Genomic DNA, 24,354 nt, shown 5'->3' on the forward strand with positions numbered 1-24,354 from the left:
CCCCAAGGCCTTATGGGGACTCATGGTTTGTATATAGATTGTCATATTACATTCCTCTGCCCATAAGAACATGGCAAGATCCTGATCATGAATCATGGCTTTAGCAACCCCGACTATGGCCCTACTCTTCCTCTCTGGGTTGTAAGGAACTATCAACTCCTTCTTTATTCTCGCACCTACATAAAATTCCTTGAAGTCATTGGAGGCATGCTCACCTCCATTGTTGGACCTCAAGACTTTGATATTCCTTCCTGTTTGTTTTTCCACAAGATCTTTGAAATATTGAAACCAATTGAAGAGCTCATCCTTGGTCTTCATGAAGTAAATCTATGTCTTCCTAGAATAATCATCAATGAATGTGACAAATTAAATATATCTTGTTAAAGATGTAGTTTACATGGGACCACATGCATCTAAATGAACTAAATCCAAAACCCTTTTGGACCTATTGTCATTTCTTGGGAAAATTGCTTTGGCATACTTCCAATGAACCTATCCCTTTTGTATTGAACTCTGGAAGACCAATGGTAATCTCCATTAACACCTTCAATACCCCATGATGCAAGTGGCCATCCTCCTATGCAAAATATCAAGGAGGTCACTTTTGCTACTAATCAATGCTTGGGTTGGATCAAACTATAACCTATATAACTTCTAGTTTCTAATCCAAATCATCTTGGATGATTTAAGACTAGATCCATTTGGGTAAAGATGAACTTTCCCACCATGGAAAATAAAAATATAACATCGATCTTCCAATTTCGAAACAAATATGAGGTTCTTCTTCAACCTCGAAACATACAACACTTCCTTCACCATCAAGGAATTCCCAAACTCCTTCTGGAATGTAACTGTCCACGAGATTACTTCCTTGCACCTGGCATCATTTCCAAGTTCAATGTGGAAGTCTAAATCCCTCTCAATAAAACTTGTGAAGTAATTCTCATTCTCTAGTCATATGAAATGAAGTATCATTGCCTGTGTACAAACTACTTATGGTCGTTGTGTTGAAAGATAGGCTATTAATGACAACTCATTCTTGAAGCGATCTACGAAGTTATCAAATTCCACTTAAGCTACTATCCATGACTCACCTTGTCCTTCTTCTTCTTGTTTAGACATTGGTTGGCATAATGCCCCAGCTAATGACAAACAAAACATTTCACTCTGCTCATGCCCTTCTTCTTCTTTTCTCCTTCCAAGATAGCTCCATCACTGGAGATTTTCTTTCCTTTCCTTTTTCCCTTACCTGAAAGAGAAATATTTTCTTCATCCTCACTTTATTGTTGGCTTGTATGCTTGGAACCTAACCTGATCTCCTCTTGTATGAAATCATCCCATGACCTCTCCCAGTTGGGAGGATTTTCCCATGCTACAATTCCCCTAACAAAAATGCCCCGTGGTTTTACAAAACCATTTAAGGCTATTGTCACCCACTCTACAATGGGTATTGCCTCTCCAATTGTTTCCAACTCATCTCTTACCTTAGTGATTCTAGTGAGGTATGATGAAACATTTTCAGATTTGTCCATTTTGGTAATCCTTAGTTTCTCTCTAAGCACCATCTTACGATTCTAGTTATCACTTTGATACAAGTGGATTAGAAATTCCCACATCTCCTTCATAGTCTTCTTCCCTGATATGTGGGGAATGATATGATCCTTCCCTTCGTCAAGAATTCTCCTTTTATCCTTGACATCCTTCTTTTTATGTGTGGCCAATGTTGTTGCATCACTCGAGGGTGTTTAAGCTTGACTAGCAAACTCCCAAATCTCATTTTCTTCCATTACCAAAGAAATCCTCTCCCCTCCAAGGACCGAAGTTGGAAGCCCCTTCTAATCTGTCCTTAAATCTCAACCATGTAGCCATTTCCTTGAAAACCTAGAAATATTTTTACTTTTCCTTAATAACCTAGAAATTTTTTACCTTTCCTTGAGAACCTAGAAATCCTTTACCTTTCCTTGAGAACCCAAAAAATTTTACCTTTCCTTGAGAACCCAAAAAAAATTCCTTGTTTCCTTAAGAACCCAGAAAACTTTTCACTTTTTCTTGAGAACCTAGAAAGATCTATACCTATACTTGAAAACCCAAATAGGAAATTTGATTTTTTTTTAAAGAATATGTCCAAACTTGTGACTTGGTTTCCACTCTTCAAAGACAAAGCTCTGATACCATGTTAGTTTCTAAACTCTAATCTTATTATTGTTCCAAAGAAAAAATTTCTTCCCAAATTTTATTTCTATGCATGAAATATTTCTAAGTATGATTTTTCATAACAATAATACAAAAAAATTATAAATTTAACTACAACAAAAAATTGTAGAAACCAAGCACATAAAATGACATATATTTTACACTGGAAACCCCAATGGAGAAACCAACAATTAGTGGTTTTATATATTTAGCTCATAGAGAAAACCTGGGAATTATTTATAGCAATTTAGAACTTGATACAACTATGAAATTTCACTGAGAAGTGTGCCTGAAATAGTCCAACCTATTTGTACAATTATACAACCTGCCTAGAAAAACATGCCAGCTGAGAAATGCACCCCCAAACTACTTCAAAAATAGTGCTAAGGTTTAGGCCTCTCTTGTTTCTCCTGTGAAATCTGTATGGCCTCCACAAAATTGGCTTGAGTACCTCCAAAAGTGTGCAAGCCATAGCTACTATGATGTGCCCACTAAGAATGTGCTCTCATTGTAGGATTTGTGCTCCTCAACCTGACTACAACACTTCTCCTTTGCAAATCCATTTCCTCTCACTTTTCTCCTTCAGCTCTCCAAAACCCTGTTCATGTAATTCATATCTTCTTCCCTTTTACATTTTATCTCTTTCATGACTAAATGTCTAACCCTACATTTCCAAAGAGATGGATGGCCAAGATTAAATCTTTCCACCTTGAGATCAATAGTTGTGACTTAATCTTATGTTGAGGCATGCAACTTAAGTCATTTTTAGTCATAAAGTAAAAATTACTTTATAAATATAAAGTCATATTGGGAAAAATCATGTATTGGACCAAGTCCACATGTTAAGGCACCAAGCTTGTGTGGAAGCACTTCTATGAGCTAACTTCAACATAAATCCTATCCCCCCTTAATAACAACTTCCTAAACTCCTAACGTAAATTGAAGTTTGGAAAAATTGATTCCAAACTATGAGAGACTTTGTGAAAATTTCTACAACTTGATCATTTATAAGGAAAAAGGAAACTTCAATAAAGCAATTGTGTACGAGATTTATAATAAAGTGCACGTGTATCTCAACATGTTTTCTATGTTGATGGTGAACTAAATATTTGGTGAACTTGATAACATTCTAATTGTCACACCAAAATTGTGTGGTCCGATGTTGCTATTGGAATCCAAACTATGAGAGGATCTACCAAATCCACAAGGCTCCTTGAATTGCATTAACTATTGCTTGGTACTCTAATTTAACAAAAGAAAGAGTAAGAGCCCATTTTCTCTTACAAGCCCAAGTGATAGGTCCATAACCAAGATTAAAAATATAACCTGTAGTAGACTTTGAATCCTCAATGATGTTAGCTCAGTTGATGATCTGGATTGGATCATTATATTGCTTTTCATCCATCTCGATGCTTCCGGAGTGGAAAAAGTGAAGGAATAAGCTCTGATGACTATTTTTACCAGCAGGACCCAGTTTGGAAAATTAGGGTCTGAAACCTCCTAGGAGTATTTTGAGGCATCAAACGATGTGTTTTGAGGGTAAAACTTTGTTGCTTTAGCATACTAGCACCTTTTTTTTCCTATTGTACACATAGAGACCTTTCCAATGATGCAAGAATCACGTCAATCAGAGTCCGTATGTGAAAGTAATGTCACTCAAAATTTAGCCTTCTTTTTTTCACCACCATAATTTGAGAGTATGCCATGTCAACCCCCATTAGCAATGAAAAAGGGGCTATCGAAATGATTATGATGTATAAGACTCTAGAAGAGTCTATATTGTAACTATAGTTAAGAGTTGAGGCAGTCAAACCTAACCACTAGTAGACTATCAGATTGTGTTATAATTGAGCTGCTAGGAGGAAAAGGGGTTCCATTCTTTTGAGTGCATTTGTTCCATAGTTAAGCAAAAATAACCAAGAGGGATAGGAGGTAGAATACACAGAGAGGATTTGTGCACTATAACAACCCACAGGCCATAGACCATACTTCTTTGCACTCACAACCATATTTCCATTCAATGAAAGAGAACAGAGTAACCTCACTTTCTAGTTTGGTTTTTCTCCTGAATGGGTTTCACAGGTCATAACTTGTGTCAAATGTGTGTGTCATCTTTTATTTCGTTGTTCTCTATTTTTTGCATAATTTAATTTGCATGCATGCACTATTAACAATAATATGCATATCTATAAATCTAAAGATATATGAAACTGTAATAGTGCATATTTTGGAACTTTTATGTATAATTTTATTAGATCTATTGTGATGAATTGTTCAGTGGAATATCCACAACATTTTACAGATCAACGGGAACCAATGGAACCAACCAAGGAAAATCCCATGAGGTATAATATATCCCAATTTGAATAGTAGTATCTTTTTGCTACTTTGTAATGGCTTTCATGGTGTGTTTTTATATATCGGGCAACAAGACCACTAACAAAGAAATATCAAGATGAATGAGTCAAATATAAGAGGCTACCAACTAACTAAGGGTACAAAGTGGCAAATACTTTAGGTGTAGTATAGACGACAAAAAATTTGACTCTAGACTAGCAGGGAGATTGGGCTAGTTTACAATCATCCATGTGAGTAGTGAAAAATGTCACATGCATACTTTGATTAGGAAATGGAAATTCCTTCCTTGGTTTGCAATACCTGAAGGCCAAGGAGATAATGCAGATAACCTAAGTCTATCATTTCAAATCTCTTTTTAAGATTGGATTACATATTGTTTAAAAGTTTAGGGTCACTACTAGTGAGGATAAGGTCATCAACTTAAAAAACAAGTATTTTGAGATGGTTTTCACTTGCTTGGTATAGACATTAGCATTGGAATGACATTTAGAAAAACCAATGTCAAGAAGAAATGTATCCATTTTAACATATGAAGCTTGAGGAGCTTGCTTAAGCCCACAGAGAGATTTATTAAGTGGCAAACAAGGGTGCAGTCATTCTAAACTTAGCTATGAGGTTGTTCCATGTGGGTTTCTTCTTGTAAATCCACATGCAAAATGGTATATTTTACATTTATTTGATAAACATCCATTTTTGTGAGGCAACAAGTCTGAGTTAGAACAAGACAAATAATATTAATTTTGGCTATGGGGTCAAAAGTTTAATTATAGTTGATAAATTCAACTTGAAAAAAATACTTGACAAATAATCAAGGTTTATAGCTTTCAATGCTTGCATCATATGCATACTTCATTATATACACCTATTTGCAGGACATTTTTTTTTTTAAAGAGGTACAAGATCCGAAGAATTGTTTGACATTAAGGAATAATATTCTTCATTCATTGCCAAGTCCCAATTTACATAGCTAGAAGCCACTGCAAATGTACTTGGATCATGAAACTCTGAAACTTTAGCCAAAAGAGAAGAGGCTCATTGGAACTATGAATGTGTATGAAATGGATTTGTAAGATTATTAGTAAGATCACCGACTTCTTCTCATGCTATATGAACCCATATATGAATAGGTGGCGCCGGTACAAATTCATGTTCTATAAACCTAATTAGAGAAAAGTGCGCATGTGGAGGTGGATTTTCATCCTCTAAAGAAGAATCCAAAATATGATCATTAACATAAAATTCAAAAAGAAAAGATGGCACATGTGTGTTATATTCCCTTTGTCTCTCCTCGTACTCATGGTTGTCACAAAATATGGGTTTATTCTTGATATTTCAGGTAACTAAACTAATGAATTACTAACACTTCCAATTCCATAACAATTCCCACTTAAACTTTATGTATGTTGAATGTCTACCTTGCATTTTCAACACTCTTACTCTCCTTCAAGCTTACATTTACTGGATTCCACAAACTCATTAACCCTAGCTACCAAATCCCAATCACATGCTAAAGTTGCAATCCACTGAAATTTTCCTTTTCTCTAATAACCAATCCACATAAATCAAACCTTCGTCATTTTCATGTAAGCATGTCCAGTTCCTTAAAGAAATGTTTTTTTGATGTAATGAAGGTTTCCATATTTCCTGTGCTACGATTTTTCAAAGGTACATAATCCATTGTTACTTTAATTTCTTGCATCATCCAACCCACGGTTATCACATGATATAATTTTAATTGCAACAACTTTTGTCTCAAGCTGAACACAAACTTTGAAGCAATCACTTTCCTATCTATGGTATTGCCTTTATTCTAGTCTCTTGTTGTTAGCTCTTCATATTTGGCGTCCAAAAATACCACGCAAGAACTTTGTTTTCATTCCTAGTTCGTGAATCAAACCTTGCAACCATTCATATGTTGCACTAATGGTTGCAAATCCATTGACACATCTTGATGACACCTCAACTTATTGAGAATCCATGCATCGTTACTCCCAGGGAGCTCACCATCTTGATGCCATCTCAACTTGTTGAGAATCCATGCATCATTGCTCCCAAGGAGCTCACCATCTTGCCTAATACTTCACCCCAACATTTTACAAAATATGGGGTTCAATATTTTGCTACATAGCCACAGGCGCAGCCTTATGCGGCCCTAGATACAATAAAGTTAAATGTATACATATTTTAAATGTAAACAATATGCACTCAACAATAGTGAATTAAATGTTATATAAGTTTGGATATATATTATCGTTATATAGTTTGGGATACATATCATTGAATATAGTTTATAATATACAACATTTATTTCCAATAGTATATATATTTATATGTACAACATTTAATGTACTATTGCATAAATGGAAAATGTTTATTTAATTTAAATGGATATTTTTTATTTAATCGAAATGTTTTTTAATGTTGAAGAATAGAATCAACCATATTTGTGATAATCTCAACCAACTCTTTTTACTAAAAAAGTAAAAAGAAATGTAATCCACAAGAGTTGAAGTAGTATCTCTCAATCAATTTCATTCAGGGAAGTTTTGAACCAAATCAACTTGACTGATTACTCATATATCCCATGAATCTCTGCAATATTAAAACACCTTTTGTAAGATATCAATTGTGTGTTGAGAATCTAAATTGTATTTTGAAAATTGAGAGTATTAGGATTTATCTTGACAAGTCTTAAAGTCATTCTTATGTCGATTGCAGATTCTAAAAATATTCTAAAATATGATGGTCAATTAGGTTAACTAATGGAGAATGGGTTAAAAAGTAAGCAATGTGCATGTGCCAAATATGTAAGTACATTTTCATTAGTGCAAACTCACTCCACGTATTTTTATCCATCCACAAGTGCCAACTTACCTATTCTATATATTTTTATGCAACATTGTATATTTTATGGAAGAATAATGACCACCTAGTTTGAGAGACAAAATAGAGGAAGAGGGATTTATGAGACAAAACAACCTCAGAAAACTTGCTCTTATCGATACACCTGGTCATAACAAGACTAAGCACTCTCTGAGTAATAGGTAAACTAAAACTTACTCTTTGGCATGAAGGTTTTCTCCATCATACCAATATACTCTTTTGGCCTATTGAAACCCTCCTTTACAAAGGGTTTTGTCATACAACTTATGAATCAAATTTGGATATATTAGAGAGAGAGGGAGAGAATAAAATCTATTAAATGAAAGCCCAATATTAAAATCTACAAAGAGAGAGAGAGAATCAAATCTATTAAATGAAAGCCTAAAATTAAAATCTACAAAAATCCTAAAATTTCCCACTGGAGTAAAAACCTCATTAATATTCAAAAACCAAGAACATGGTGCATGAGTTACCCCATAAAATCTATCACCCTACAAACATGGTTATCTTACCGGCGCATCTCAAAACCTCTAACAAATAGTAAAAGTCCCTTCAAGATCAACTCCCTCTTTCGAATACAATCCCCTAACAACCAATATGGACTTATATATATCAATGTTCTCATCAACTACATACTTGGAATTCATCACTAATTCTGCAAAAGCTTTTGGCACTATCTCCCAAACATCTCACTCTATGATGGCATCTTGCCATATCTTCTCTTCATCCCCACATCTAAAAGGGTATATCACAAGAATAGAAGTCATTAATGTAATATGAGTTGAAATCTCTTAATAAGATTACTTATCCAAATGTGGATTTAGGTGTTCCCACTTGTGTATCTGCAATGTTTGAGTAGCCATTTTCAATTTCAAAATAAAGTGAAAAGTAGTCAACATGATTGCTCTTTCAATTTCAAATAAAACTATCGCAAAATTTTCACCTTTTAAATTATTAAATGAAATTTTTATGGTTATAAAAGTTATTTATTCTCATCAAATTTTAACTTAAATACTATTTATGTTCTTCTATTTTATCACAACATAAAAATAAAATAACAAATTTAATTTATGAATATCTTCTATTTTCTACCATTTTATAACTTTACAATGACTTATTATTAAAATTTTATTTTATTTTGGAAAAAAAAATGAACAAAACAAAAATTCCAAAATTTTCCAAAATTGATGTAAGTTAATAAAATTTAATAAAAATTATAAAATAAAATATAAATATCTGAACTTAAAACAAATCATATTATTAAACTTACTAGTTATATTGCGATTATGAAATGTAATGCAGATGAAAATACAAAATCATTTCATATTTGCAATTATGAAATGTTATGCAGATAAAAATACAAATCATTTCATAACATAAGGATTTTATTGGGCATAATTATGTAGATATGAGGCAGCTACAGACCTCTCAAGTTGGACTCCCAAGCTTCACCAAAATTGACTGAATCCCATATCTCATAAAAAATTATTTTCATCTCTATCGACAACAGGGAGGAATTAGACATAAGGTCAATTCTTCGTGGTAAAGAAAATTGAAGGGAGATATCAATGCACATCAATACATTGGTGGTTGTATGCAATTTACACCGTTTATTGGTATTTACCAAGTGAAGCAAAATGAGAACGTGGGCGTTGTGTCCTACGTCGTCTTCCACGTATGGATTTGGTCCATCCAACTGACCCATGCGAGGCTCTCTCATGTGTTTTACGTTTCTGCCCCCTGGAACGACCCTTAGTCTCATTGCCATGGCAAGTGCTATCCCTGCTAGAGTGACTGGACGAGGACCCAATACAACCAGAGTGCCCTTGCTGTTGGAGGGCACTTTGCTTTCTTGTGGAGACACTGCTTGTAGACATGCCCTTAACTGGGGACTCACTAGGTGCAAGGCTCAGGAGTATCATTGCTGCAAGACTTTCAGATTCCTCTCTCCCTTCAGAGGCCTCTTCACTCTCTTGTGAGTTGGTACTGCATTCCTCTCGTGTTTCAGTTGCATAGGAGGATTTTTCTTCGGAAGGCGTTCTCTCAATTGTGGGCTTATCGTCCTGTAATTCTACTGTATGTTTTATACATGTAGATTCTGCATTGGTCTGAGTATTAATCAAGCTTTCACATTGATCGTTCTGTCTCAAACTGACTGTCTGGATATGCTCCATGTCCATATCCCCAGACACAGACTCACATTCTGTTCTCTTCACATCGCAATGCTCATTTAGAGGACTGCCTCTGCCTTGGATTTTCGCATGACTAGTACTCGTGATTGTTTCTGTCATGCCACCATGAGTAATGTCTTGGCTTGTGACCCCAAAAGAGTTTGATGCCTGACAGCAAATCCCATGAGACTGAATTTTTTCATTGGCCAACCCCATCTGAGTCTCTTTTATTTGCATGGATTCAGTTGTACTGGAGATCAGATCTATTTTAATTTGATGTATACCCTCATCCTCTGTTCTTGCCTTCTTACTCTCTGTGCTCTTGCTTATATATGTGTATTTGGGATCTAAATGCTGAGAATCTTCCCCTCTGAATGGTTTTCTCTCATGGGATCCTATGTTGTTGCTTCCATGGCCAGAGGAATCAAGGTCCTCAGTCTTATTAGTTTCTTTTGATGTTAGGATTTCTGAGGGATAATGTTTACTGTTATCAGTACAATGCCCAAGCATCTTGTCACTAGAAGTATGTTTCTGGATATCAGTAACCTTACAAATACAGCCTGTTTTAGTGAAAAGTTGCAGTTCCTTCTGGTCACCAGGTAACCGTTGTTCAGTCGACCATTCATCATGTAAAGTATCCTCCCTTTGCATCAAAGAGATATTCCTTTCACTGGACTTGCATTGGGGTACATCTCTTTTTTCATATTCATCGAGTAATGCAGTTTCTTCTCTAGGAATTGTTTCAGTGGCTTGAAACTCATCTTTGCAACCTCTGCAACTTTCCTCTTCTGGATGTCCTGTTTCCTGTGTATCTAGACTGCAATTATTGCACTTTGATATCTTAGCATGAGCTTGCCTTTTCTCCTCTGTGACATGAGCATGAGGCTTAGGGGTATCCTCTAACTGATGTTGACAAGTAGAAGAGGTTTTTCCTTCCGAGTGGTACTGCCTCGTCCTATCTCTTGATTCCAGTGTAACGCCATTTTCCACTTGTTTGACAGGAACGTCAATGAGTGCTTTGTATGATGGAATAGTAGAAGATTCAGGCCCAGGACTTCCAGCAGGCCCGTCAATAGTTGAAATTTCTTTGTAGCCTTGTCGTGCTTCATATTGTAAGGATTCAAAATGGCCAACTTGTAATGCAGAGCTTACATGAGTATCGCATTGACTTCCATTCCGTGTAATTTGCATTGATGTCCGATCACTACTTGGACAAGATGCTGAGAATCTAGGGTCCTGTATAGCTTGCTGCTGATATGGATAAAGCTGGAAATATGTGCCCGGGGGACACCATGCATTTGATAAATGCCCCCCTGCTTCAGTGTTTTTGTTAACTGGTGGCAAAATGAATCCCTGAGCAGTCAGCGCACGGTGTCCTTCAGGACCCCATTGTAAACCCAGCACTGGGATAGCCGCACCAAGTCCAACTGGGTATCCCTGGGTAAAAACCACAGGAGTAAGCTGATTTGTGCCTCCATAATTTTCGGGGGTTAAAATCGTTTGAAACGTTACTTTTGGCTGTCTGATTGAGTTCTGTTGCACTGTTCCCGTCTGTCCACAATTCTGTGCCGCTCGGTTTAGACTTTCTGAATCTATACTTGGCATTTTGTCGGGTAGATTGATATCTTTGGGTGAGGAGACATATTCCTGACCTGGTCTCAAGGAGTCTCCAACAACATTCCATCCTTGTGGTTGAGGGAAAACTGGAACTGGCATCCAACTTGGCTTTTGACTCGCATCACTCACTGTATTTCTTGTGCTTGCTGCTGGTTCCTGCAAACAGTACCCCAAATACGTTACCTAATAGAACCCAAGACAGAAAAAGAAACAACACATAATCCAAATTCGCTCAAATTAAGGAAACAATGTCTTGAGCAAAGCGAACAGCATCTCCAGGTAAAATTGTCGAATTTGATATTGTATATATTAAAATGCTGCAGAAACATTGGCAACAAAATACATTAATAGGAATCTCAAAGTCTTCTGCAACTTTCTTCAACCAAAGCCGGCTGGATAAAAATTCATAGTTATAAAAGTCTTATTTGCAAATTGCAATCAACGAATATATTGTAGATTGACTCTGAAGCCACTTATAATGATGAAATACATATGATAGGTTTCGCTGTAGTAAAAGACAACCCTTATGGAATACCTGAGAGTCCATACGAACAATATAAAATCCTCTATCCTTAAGTTTATACAAAACTCCTACAACGAAAGTAGCCTATCCAGCTAATACGCGCTCTCTAGTCTTATGAATTATACCAATGTGAAAACATTGTGCAATGATAATTTTCCTATGAAATTTTCTCCAATGAGGTATCTCGAGTTTCAGTCCTCGTAAGTATTAATCCCAAGGAAAGTACTTTGAGGGACAAAAACTATGCATCCAACATTTTTAAGACCAGCCTGAATATCCAGGTTCCTTGATATACAAATAGTTTGATGGGAATCATTAACAACCTAATATTGACAACCCTGAATCTCCTTAGAAAACCCTTAACTAAGGGCCCTCGTAACCCTCAATCTCCTTAGAAAACCCTTAGCTAAGGGCCCTCACAATGCCTTTAGTGTAACACTGTAATGTAAGGCGTCTTCCCATGCCTATTGTAATGAGGACGCGGGCTAATGACGTAATAAGAGAGAATCCATCGACGATAGCTGTTCTCCTGGAGGCCTCGGAGAGTAACATCAATTTGGCCGGTTCCATGATCAATGTGGGATCCCTCAGGAATTTCTTGGGAAACTAGAAATTTTCCCTCGTTTAGGAAAGAAAGCTTGATATATGTTCCTTGCTTCACAGTAGTTTGAACAGCAAATCACGACAGGCTTTTTTCCATGTGTCTACCATGCAACCAATAAACAAAGTAGATGTCTTTCCACTCCACCCTTGTCTCTAACCCCAGTATGTCCCACATCTAAATGTGTGAAGTTCCATCGATCAAATTGCATAACTAGATGCAGCAACGGCCTAGTCAAAGGCTCTAAGATGCCTGTGAGATTTATTAAAGGAGATGTAATTGAAAATTGGTATAGCAATCCTCCAGAAGACATGTCCTCATACAAAAGTTGTCCAAGCTATGGATGTAAAATAACTGCACGTTCAAACTCAATTCCTTACAACGATTTCATTCTGGGATGACAATAATGGTCTTTTCAAGCCATAGAAAAGCCTTTAATAAAATATTTCAGTTCCAACATTGTTATCTTTAAACAAAATCCTACTAGAAACAAGATTCTGAATTTAGACTCTATTTTGAATCAAAAGCCTCGAGGATAACCAATATGCATCAATAACCAGGGCTACCTCCATCTACTGCAATAGTAGAAGAAAACTATTTTGTGTTTGCGTAGTTGTAAGCAACAACTAATGAGATATAACAGAATGCTTTTTGAGAGAAGCCTAGGAAAAAGCATCAAATTTCCTGCATCTATGTTACTGCAGAAATTAAAGCAGCAATAATACATTGCAACAGTGATGACAATAAGGAGGCTTATGTCAAGTCAGCCTTGCAAAGCACAGAACCTGATAAACACCAAATGGAATAGTCTAAATATAAAATATTATTATTGATAGGATACAGATCCAAGGATAATCCTTGCAGCACTATTTGGTGATATTGACATTTCAAATAAACACTTTTCATGCAATATTTGAAGCCCAGAAGGAAAAGAATCCAACCTGAAGCCACAGTGGTGGTTTTGTATTGATCTCGGAATGTTTATCCTTGGGATGCATATCAAATGGCCATTTCTCCTTTTTCCTCTTTTGGTTCTGATCAACGTTAATGCTTTCCCACTGAGAGCTTTTCTCGTCCATCTTGTTTTCTTGACTTGGTAAGCATGTTCTTCCAGAAGTGCTTTCAACTTTTGTTGGTATGGCAGTTTGTTGACCAACTGCCACTGTGGGTTTCACATCCGCTAGTAAATTCACTTCATCTTCCGATCCTCTGAGCCTCTTTAAGGACACATTTTCCGATGTATTTCTCTGTGAAAATGTTCCATCATCTGCTGTGGACCATTCTCTATGCCTTGATTTTCTTGTCATTTCTTCCATCTGTGTGGTAATAGAGGGTTGTCGGTTGCTTCCAAGTTGAATTCTACAGGTGTCTGAAACCTCCGTAGATGTTACAGGATCCTGATCAGGTCCTCCAGCTGCTGTTGTTTCTGTTTCATGCTCTTCATCTAGATCATCCAAATATTCTTCTGGAGGCCTTTCAAGATCAATATTTCTTCTTGTTTTTTTCTTGATGGTAGCTGAATTGATCACATTTTTATCACCCTCCCACAAAGGACTCTGGCTTCTATTATGTCCAATATTCTCTGCTGTAAGACTAGAATGTGAGAAAGACCTCGGTGTTGTAATGGGAATGGTGTGGCTTTCTCCCAGATTATGTGAAGAAGCTCCACGTCCAGACTCAAAAAACGACCCTCTAATTTCTAAGCCTTTTGATGTTTCATTTTGAAGTTGAACAGCACCTGTTGGGAATGCAGGAAACTTAGGTGGAGTACATGAAATATTCCTAATTTCATGCATTGCAGATCTCTGCACATTGTAGAGCTTGTGTAGTGCTTGAACCTGATACACAAAACAAGTTGAATAAATGTTATATAATAACAAATCTATATATGGTCTCAGTTATGTGTGTGCGCTGCTTCTTTTCTCTTTTTTGGGTTCTAGAGATATACTTTGCAGTGCTTTCAGTTTTCAGTGTTTTCATATTGATATAGTAATATTCCCGTATTATCTGGATATGCTTTCTGTATCAAATGTAACCTTTCAGCTCCATAACAGATAAATAGAGTTCAATTTCTAATACAGGTTATATGGCTTTCACTCCAAGTTCATAATTTAGAATTCTTAGATTTCATCACAAAAAGGGGACAGCTAAGTGAAGTGTTGATTGATACAGTTTAATTGTTTCGCTAGTTTAGGATGTAAATAGTGAATACCTGGGTAATAAATATATCCAAATGCAACTATCAGGTTGTATGGTCAGGAGAAATGCAGAAATTTTAAGGACCACAACTTTTAAAGGAAATATAAGAGTGCAGTTTCAACCTGGTTAATAATTTCCTCTCTTTCTCGCTTTTCATTAAATTTCTTGGTGAAACAATCATCTTAGGATTCAGGATTATATGAACTCCTGCATATCCATCACATCCAGATCATACAGTTCTTTTGCAGAGTTATTCACTAATTTATCCAGATCCAACAACATAGTTTGAGTTACTTGAGTACAAGTGCAAGAATCTTGCTCACATTGCTTTGACGTGTAATGAATACTAGTGTCTTTCTAAGCACCAATAATGGAATGGAGCTCAAAGACTGAAACAGAATGGAAAGAGGTTGATTGCAATAAAGATGTGTTAATTCTAACCAGTTGACACGTTAAAAACTTGTCGCAGTTCAGCTGTTGTTCCCAATGTCAAGAACTTCGGAAGTTGCAGCTAATTATCAGTTCAGTCTTAATCTTGGTTCATGTCATACTAAGAATGGAGGGGTGAAACTATACCAAATGCTTAATGATTCTTTGTAGTTTATTCATGATTTCCTGCCAAACCTGGTAAATGACCAAACAGGACAATTTTACGGAAATATTAAGCAAAAGTTTTCCCCTTAGCATTTCAGTCCAGAAGCTGGCTTTGTGGTGCAAGTCCCTAAGTTGGTGTGATGACATTCTCCCTCACTCCGGGATTAAGATTCTTGGCGGTTTCTATGTCATGCCTTTTGACCCTTCTTTGGTTCGTGGTTTTTATCCAAGTGAAATTCTAAACACATTTTTTATATGGCATTTAGCTATAGATGGGTAAACAATTACCTGAGGTCAATGTCATGGTTCAAATTCCCTCCCAGAAGGTAGTGCCTTAACATATTCAACTCATACACAAAAGTTGCAATTAACTAATTTGGCTCATGATGCTTGAGCTTCTTGGACTCTCAACAAACAACATAGTTCCCATATATGAGAACCCCTCTCATGCCTTCAACGCATGCATACAATCAGATTTTCCCTGGATCATCTTTAAAATTGGATTTTCCCCGGATCATCTTTAAAATTGGAGCACTTGTGAGAAGTTTCTTTAAATGTTTGAAACCTCTCTTGACACTTTAGTGTTTGTATCAGTTTCATCTCCTTATTTTGCAAAGAATTGATTAGATAGGCATTAATAGAATATCTTTTCACAAATCTTCTATAATAGCCTGCATGTCCTATAAACAATCTTACCACAGAAGCGTTCCTTGGAATAGGCTACTACATAGTCGTTTCAATCTACTTGAGAGTACTATCCCTTCCTTGGAAATAGTGTGGCCTAAGTATTGGGACCACTTTTTATAAAACTCACACTTGCTTAGAATAAAACTTGTGATTTCTCAACACTTTTAGTACTAGACACAAACGTTCCTCATGTTCTTCCTCATTCTTTATGTAGCTAAGGATGTCGTCTAGAAAGATAAGGATGGACTTGTCCAAATATTCTAGACAAGGATGGACTTGTCCAAATAGTTGTTGGAAGCATTGTTCATTATGTACCAGAACCATAATGAACATAGTTAGGGCATTGGTCATTCCAAAGCATATCACAACAAACTCATAGTGTTCAGAGCATGCTTTGAATCATTGTTGAAAAAAACATAGTTAGGGCATTGGTCATCCCAAAGCATATCACAACAAACTCATAGTGTTCAGAGCATGCTTTGAATCATTGTTGAAAAATTGGCATCGACAAAAATCAACAAAAACCAATAACATTATTAAATAAACACATTGGCATGTATATATGGACAAAAATTATATATATATATATATATGTGTGTGTGTGTGTGTGTGTGATGTAGTGGATATATATATATATATATATATATATATAATGTAGTGGATGTCAAATAAAAATGATACATCATGGCCAATTAGGTCTAGAACCATGAGCATTTTCCAATCAATAACTCGAAACTGGACAACCAGTACAAACATCAAATATATAAATGTATCTCGTCATCATGAGTCATTTACAATGGAAAATATAGCAGCTTCCTATCTAGCACCAATCCGTCTAGCCTTTTATGGGCAAAGGTCATTGTTAGTTTGCTACTAGAAGGTCCTACTGTCTACATAGTATGTTTGGCACAAATTGGTGGGTGTAAATGTATCAATCTGTGCAGAAGGTATTGTTGATGCTACTACATTACCCTCTATGATGTCAAAGCCCTCCTCTATCCCCAACTTTTTCCGCTCCTCCCCTACCACCTATGCTTGCTATTACTACTCTAACCAAGTAGTTGCACATCATACTCCACCCTCCACTCAAAAAATATGCTAATATTGTCCAAGTAAATGGTGTCCACATCAAGTATCTTCTCCATTTGCCTCACAATCAAAGATTATAATGGACATTTACCAAATCATTAAGATGTGGGAAATCCAATCTATAAGAAGGTCATAATGAATTCAATGAGCCTTGAGGGTCATAAACACATTAAAGTGTTATAAATTATAATAGTTGCAATTGTTTAGTTGAATTTATAGCTTGTGGCGCTTCTTTGAGTGTGCTTTTTAAAACACACTCCAATTGTTCTTCCATCCTAAAGTCCTACAAGTTTGGCTAAGGATCTAAATGGAAAATTCCCATAATTTTGATACTTTTGCACCATAATTTTGCCACCAAACATCTATAACAAATAAAAAAAAAAATTAAATTTCTTTAGTGGAAAATAGGAAATAAAAAAACATAATTCAACTTCCAAATAAAATACATATTTAAAATTTTAAATTCTAGTGGCTTATGTGGCATCAAAATACTCTTTTCATAGCAAAGCCATATAGACTTTAGCCTCATGATACATCTCACAATTAATTGTTGTATAACCACCCACATCTAAGTACCATCCTTTAGAGACATGTTAGGAGCCCTTCCATCACCTTGCCATTGAAATCAAAGTTACATAAGCGTAGGTGGGGTTGAAGAAAAGTGTTGTTGCATGAATGGATTGATGGAGCATCTCGGTCCATTGACTATCAATCAAAATCCTATGTCATCATATCCGAGGGTACCCTTTCCCACATAGTAAGATCGAATAGCTTCTTTAGCCCCATCCATTGCCTCATACACATAGTCCATTGTAGGTTTATCCCCATCAACCATGCAGAGGACCTTTACCAGAGTTTCACTAATCATGCACACTTCTTGACTCATTCCCAGAAGGAATCAGTGTACACTAATTTAGTGATGGCTCTCCCATCTTATCTTGTGCTAAATGCACAATTGTGGGACTCATCACATACTAACATCTGCTTCAACTCAAACTAGCATTGGAGCATAGAATGAAGAGACATGAAATTATGTTAGACTTTAAGCTTCTGTGGTAGTTTTTTGAAGTAGCATGATCCGGATTCTCCACAGTATTATGTTTCTTATGTCGACATTTCGAACCCCAAAGGGGGTCCATCCTCAGGACCAAATTTGATAGAATATGAATGACAGTTATTTTTGAGAGAAGAATCTTCCGACCAGAGTATAAATACAAAACCTAGAAATTTTTTATATATATAAGCCGACCTATGAATTCTTATTTTAATTTATTATTATTATTATTAATTTTTTTTAATAATAATAATAATAAAATAAAAATTAAAATAAAAATTCATAGGTCGGCTTATATATATAAAAAATTTCTAGGTTTTGTATTTATACTCTGGTCGGAAGATTCTTTCTCTCAAAAATAACTGTCATTCATATTCTATCAAATTTGGTCCTGAGGAAGGACCCCCTTTGGGGTTCGAAACGTCGACATAAGAAACATAATACTGTGGAGAATCCGGATCATGCTACTTCAACATGAAATTGTTGGAAAAACGTGATTGTAGGATGCAACAACTCCATATTTCTTGTGAATCTCCTCATGAAGCTAAAAACATATGCATGTTTATATATGAATTTTGTGAGGCTCTTAGCCCGAACAATGACCTCCTTGACAAAGGATATTTTCCCACATCCTCAAGCATCAAACCAATGTAATGGCTAACACATGGAGTCTAAAACACTATGAGGTGCCTCTAGCAACTTGCCAGTAACCGCATAATTAGTTCCATATATTATGATGTGCGCAACATGTTGCAAACCAATCTCTTGGATGAACCCATCCATCAACTCACACAACAATGATGCGTCAATGGATTTAATAAATAGTATGTCCCTAAAACAATGTACCAAGAAATTAACAAGAGTCCTACCCTTCCCATCTATCCAACCATTAAACATCATCATGCAACTAGTAGACTCTCATGACTTCTTTAGGTCGTCCAATCTAGTGTTTATCTCATTCTTTTCCACTTGAAGAATTGGCTCCTACAACCCCTAATAGGTAGAGAAATTGTACCTTAGGCCAACAGTAGTGATAACATCACACATTAACTAGAAAAATGGATTGGTCTTTGTGATGCTCAAAGGTAAGTCACTTCAAAAAAGACACCTCCCCACAACCCTAGCTACCTCTTGCTTTTTTTCTTTAACCATTGACCAAATGGAAGGTTGTGCCCCATCTCTAGTTCTTGGAACAACGAAAGATGAGGTCCTCATGGAAGGTGAATCCATGGAGTCCCTCTAACTAACTTGAGTTTGAGATATGCATGTGCTTCCTAAGGATCTAGCCACTTCATCGGTGGCAAGTTCATCTTTGGTAGCGGGTCCCTCTTCCCTCTCCTTATCCTTTTCATAAATAGCATCGTGGGAAGCCCACATAATATTGAGGGTTGATGCACTACAAATCCCATCATGGTGCCTTGAGATTTTAGTTAAGTGGTACTTCAATGAAAATAACATTGTCATTTGTTGGCCACGTAATATACAAGATAATCTTTGTCAATTTGTCCCATCTTTAGGTTCACCAAACTGCCAAAATGGATCCATAGGCTATGGCATATTCACAATGCAATACTCAGTTTCCAACTTCAAACATAGGAAAAAAGAAAATTATAAAAAATGAACATCAAGCAATACTTGGAAAAAAATAGCTTGTTGGTATATTGTTTTATGAACCATGAAAAATGATAATAAGACATAAGAAATATAGGCTTCAAAAACCTTGCATAAATCTAGAAAAAAGGTAGTTAAGAACGTTTAATCTGAAGATAAAACCTGGGATTTACAAATATCAACATTGAAGGGAAATAGTAAATAATCCATGCTCGAACAAAATGATCTTTGATGCTGATGAGAACAATGATTTGGCCCTCCTAAACCTAGTTAATGGTGATGGTAAACCCAATCCCTCTCATTCCTCAATAACTACAAAGAAAAATGACTAAAAAAGAAAATCATCCCCAAAGACACCTCGCCTCAACTGATTTTTTCCATTGGCGCATAATTTTTTACAGCGTTGCGAATTTATTTAAAAAATTGTGATGTGATTGAAAAAATCTCAATTTTTCTCGAACAAAATGATCTTTGATGGTGACAAGAACAATGATTTGGCCCTCCTAAACCTAGTTAATGGTGATGGTAAACCCAATCCCTCTCATTCCTCAATAACTACAAAGAAAAATGACTAAAAGAAAATCATCCCCAAAGACGTCTCAAATCACCTCAATTGATTTTTCCATTGTGGCACAATTTTTTACAGCTTTTGCCAATTTATTCAAAATATTGTGATATGATTGAAAAAATCTCAATTTTTAGGGGCCAATTTTTCAAGGAGGATTTGACATCACAATTTTCACAATGTTGGTGAAAATCGTCAATTTTTTCAAATATTCTTTGAATGTTGTCTTAGTAAATTCACTCATTCTTGAATCAAATTTGATAGTACCTAGATCTCATATCTATCTTTGAGAAGACAATGGCATCTCTCATTTGGTCAAACATGTCATCCATCCTTAGTAAAGGATATATACTCTCAAGAGTAACTTAGTTCAACTACTTGTAGTCAATGTATAGCCTAAATGTGCCATCCATCTTAACAAAGTGTATTGGTACTCCCCATGGTGATGCATTAAGTTGAGTGTAGCCTTTATCTAGTCACTCATGTACCTATACCTCCAATTACAACAATCTAATTTACACATCCTATAAGGAGACTTTAATAGTAGATTAATCCATAACATAAGCTCAATACAAAAATTAACCCCCTTAGTAGAGAAAGTCCTAGCAACTCATTGGGGAACACATCAGCATATTATTTTAACATTGGATAATCCTCACAACTTGGTCATGTTTTGTCGAAAGGATCCATAACATGCACCATAGAACATTGGAAAACTTTTCTCAAACATGTCTTCACCTTCATTAAAGTGTTTTATTGAAGGGAGATAGGCCTAGTGATTCCTTAGACTTGCTTTATCTTTCCTTCATCATTAATGCACCCAAAGCTCTTCTTGTAATGGTCCATCATGACCCAGTGATTGGAGAGCCAATCTAATCCAACTAAGGCATCATATGAGCCCAATGCAGGTCTACATGAGTGGGGATTCCATCCGATTGCATTGCACAATCTACAACCATCTCTTTGACTAGTCTCAATATCTTTCTAAGCATTTCCACGAACAATGGTGTCTCTAACCTTCTTGCACTAAATCCCACTCTTAAAGTTAGATGTTATGCTATAAAATAATGAGTAGCCCATGGATCTATCTACATAGACACAAGGTAAATGTCAATCTTACCTTGTACCTCAACCATGATTGTTCAAAGGTTTGTTTATCACAATGTTGCACAAAGCGGGGATGTTTTTTGGAAGCAAAACGTCGGAAGCATCATTTTCGAAAAATCTAGGAAGCAAAGCGTATATATATATATATATTCAAAAGAAGCATCCAAAATACCAAATTAGTTGTAGAAGATATGAAAACATACATATTTATTATTTATACATAAATCAAGATATATATGGCATCCAATTTACATTAATGATTAATTATTTGAGCATCAACCATCTAGATTCTAGCAATTACAAACATACATCAATTTTTTAAGCATGTCATAGATAATGGAAGGTAGAAAGTACCAAAATTTTAAGCATATAATAGAAAGTAGACATTTAGAAGATAAAATCATAAAACATTCAAAAAACTTATCTAGCAAGTAAGCAATTGTCAACATGAGTCATGACCAAAATTCAAATAATAATGTTTACAAAATAGGCCACCTGGTCACCTGGCCACCACCAACTACACATTGAACTAGGAAGAGTAAGACGGAAAAGTTTAAATTCACAACACTAACACTCTAGAGTCTAGATTCTAATCTATGACAAAAGTAGAAAAATGCGAATATATCTACTAATCGCTCCTCCTCACACCACGACCACAACGTGAGCCTCCAAGTCCACATGGTGGCAATGAAGAAGATGGTGGCCATGGAATTTATGGAACTATTGAGCCTGAAGATGAAGTCGTTGTTTCACTAGTTGAATAATGGCACCTAGGGATCATGGGACCAGATAGGGGTGTCATCTCAAATCGATCCTCATCATCCTGGATAAGAGCATCCTCCAATTGCCCTAATTCCAACACTCCATCCTCCAAATTTGGCCTCCTCTGGATATTTGTCCCAAACCTTCAAGTCTTTATTATTCTTTGCATCCTCACAGTAATTGGACAACAATCACAAGTTGTAGTGAACATGGACCAAACTCTTTGCCTAATCTACATTTAACTTGTTCCTTTTAACACTATGGATGAAAGAATAGGTACTCCGACACCTCTCTACAGAAGAAGTGTTTACCACTTATGATAGCACCCATAATGCCAAACTTTGTATAAGTGGAGTAGCACATCCATGAATGTTCCACCACTCAAGAGAAGACAAATATTTTTTAATCTTTCATTGCATGATTGGTCCCAAATGGACCAGTGCCAAGCATATAGTTGCTCAATTGTTTCTGTAGCATGGCACACTCCTCATCGGGGAATAATTTATCCAATGCTTTCATATAACCAGATAGAACCTCTGGATACATGTGTGGTTTTCTCCTACTCCCCCCGCCAAGTGCTAATGTTGAAAGCCATGATGGATGATACTATTTAGGTGTCTAAACATATGCTAAGGCATGCAATGGAATGTTTAGCATTTCCCATTGTTTTTTCCACCTTTGTACGAATATAATTGTACAAGGTGATATCTCTAAGCTCAACAATGTCTTTAATCTGCCTCAACAAGCTATCCATCTACAAATACACCTCCCTAATTATAGGCTGATATGAATCTGCAAACTTGATCATGTAATAAATTGGTTTGGTGAATTGCAAAACATATTTAACCTGTGACCAAAAGTAACTGTCAAAAATGGTGTCCTTGATTGCATTAGAACCATCTCTATCAATGTTGATGTCATCCCATGATTCACATGTCACCAAATAAAGCTTGTCTCACCTTCACTAGCTACCTTAAGGTGAGTTAATGGCTTGCAAATCTAGTTTTTGAAAGTTTAAGCAACTGCAACCTAGAGTAAGTGCCATAAAACTAGTTTACCTTTGTATGTCTTGTGACATATTTAATGAGTTGCTTCCCTTTCTTGTAAAGCTCATTAATCCATCCACATTCTTTATGCTTCACAATATCATGCATCAAAAGCTTCAATGTGTGCACCAAGCACCCGGACCAAAGGATGTGTGGATGAGTATGCTCAATGATTTTTCCTACTCCCTTACATTTTGTTACATTATCAATGATCACTTGAACCACATTAGTAGGACCGGCATCTTTTATTGTTTTCAATAGGAGATTTGCAATGTTTTGGGAAGATGCATTGATGGAGGAGGAGTCATGACTTGCAAGAAACATTGCACCGCAAGTAGAAACACCAAGAACATTTATCAAATGTTGATTTCTAACATTTGTCCAACCATTCGATACAATGGATACAGTAAAATCCACCCAATCATTTGTAAAACGTGTCAAAGCTCTTTGAACCTTTGCTTTTTCTCTTTATAATAACACAATTCTAGATTTCTCATAGTTGGGGCTCTTGTATCCTTTTGGGGCTTCATTGATGGCCTTAACCATATCATGCCAATAAGGAGAGAAAAGTACATTGAATGGTACACCGCAAGCACAAAGAAAATAGACCACCTTTCCATCCACATCATCCCTCCCAACAACATTCAGGAAATCTGCTATTGTTCTTCTATTTTCAGAGGTTGCAGAAGTACCATGAGGAGATGAGCTACCAAATCTAGAGGTTGCAGTTGCACTTGATTCAGAATGAGTTTTTTATTTCTTGTTTCTCTGTTGTGCATCCTCCTTTATTTGAACGTATTTTTTTCTTGTTCCATTGAAACCTTAGGGCAAATTACTATCCCTATGGGACCTTTTTCTCATCATTATCCAACACCCCACAAAGGTGCCTGCTCACAGCGGTATATGAACCACTATAAGGTTCCCCTCCATGACAATCATGAGGGCACAAAAATTTGTAGCTTCCACCACCTTTTCCCCCCTCAAGTTTGGTCACATAATTCCACAAGGGTGTCAATGCAGCATTCCCCCCTTGCATTTCAATTCCCTCTTCATCCCCTTCTTCTTCAAACCCTTCCTCCTCATCATACATTGGGTCACTCATATGGGGACCACTATCCTATTCTTCTTCTTCCCTTCTATTTCTACTCCCCACCAACACCATGAAAACCAAAAGTGGAATGATACATATAAGCAAAAAGAACACCATTTTGGAATATAACCTACAACAAAATGAGCAAGAAGAAAGAACAGGAAAGAGTGGGAGAGGGAGGAGAAAATACAAAACAAGAATGAC

At 36.2% G+C, this 24,354-nt stretch overlaps 1 protein-coding gene across 1 annotated transcript in view; it reads right to left on the reverse strand.

The window, feature by feature from the left end:
* Positions 1-8,797: 8,797 nt before the first annotated feature.
* Positions 8,798-24,354, reverse strand: part of LOC149263313 (uncharacterized) — a 58,701-nt gene continuing 43,144 nt past the window's right edge. Inside the window, exons 5-6 of the mRNA XM_089426105.1 lie at positions 13,288-14,184; positions 8,798-11,378 (exon numbers count right to left, since the gene is read on the reverse strand). Coding sequence (XP_089282231.1) covers positions 9,045-11,378; positions 13,288-14,184 — 3,231 coding nt within the window. The 3' untranslated portion in view covers positions 8,798-9,044. The remainder of the gene's footprint in view (positions 11,379-13,287; positions 14,185-24,354) is intronic.

Source organism: Pinus tabuliformis, chromosome 6 (assembly GCF_031772625.1).
Source record: "Pinus tabuliformis cultivar Carrire ecotype Pingquan chromosome 6, CPIR1, whole genome shotgun sequence".
NCBI lineage: Eukaryota > Viridiplantae > Streptophyta > Pinopsida > Pinales > Pinaceae > Pinus > Pinus tabuliformis.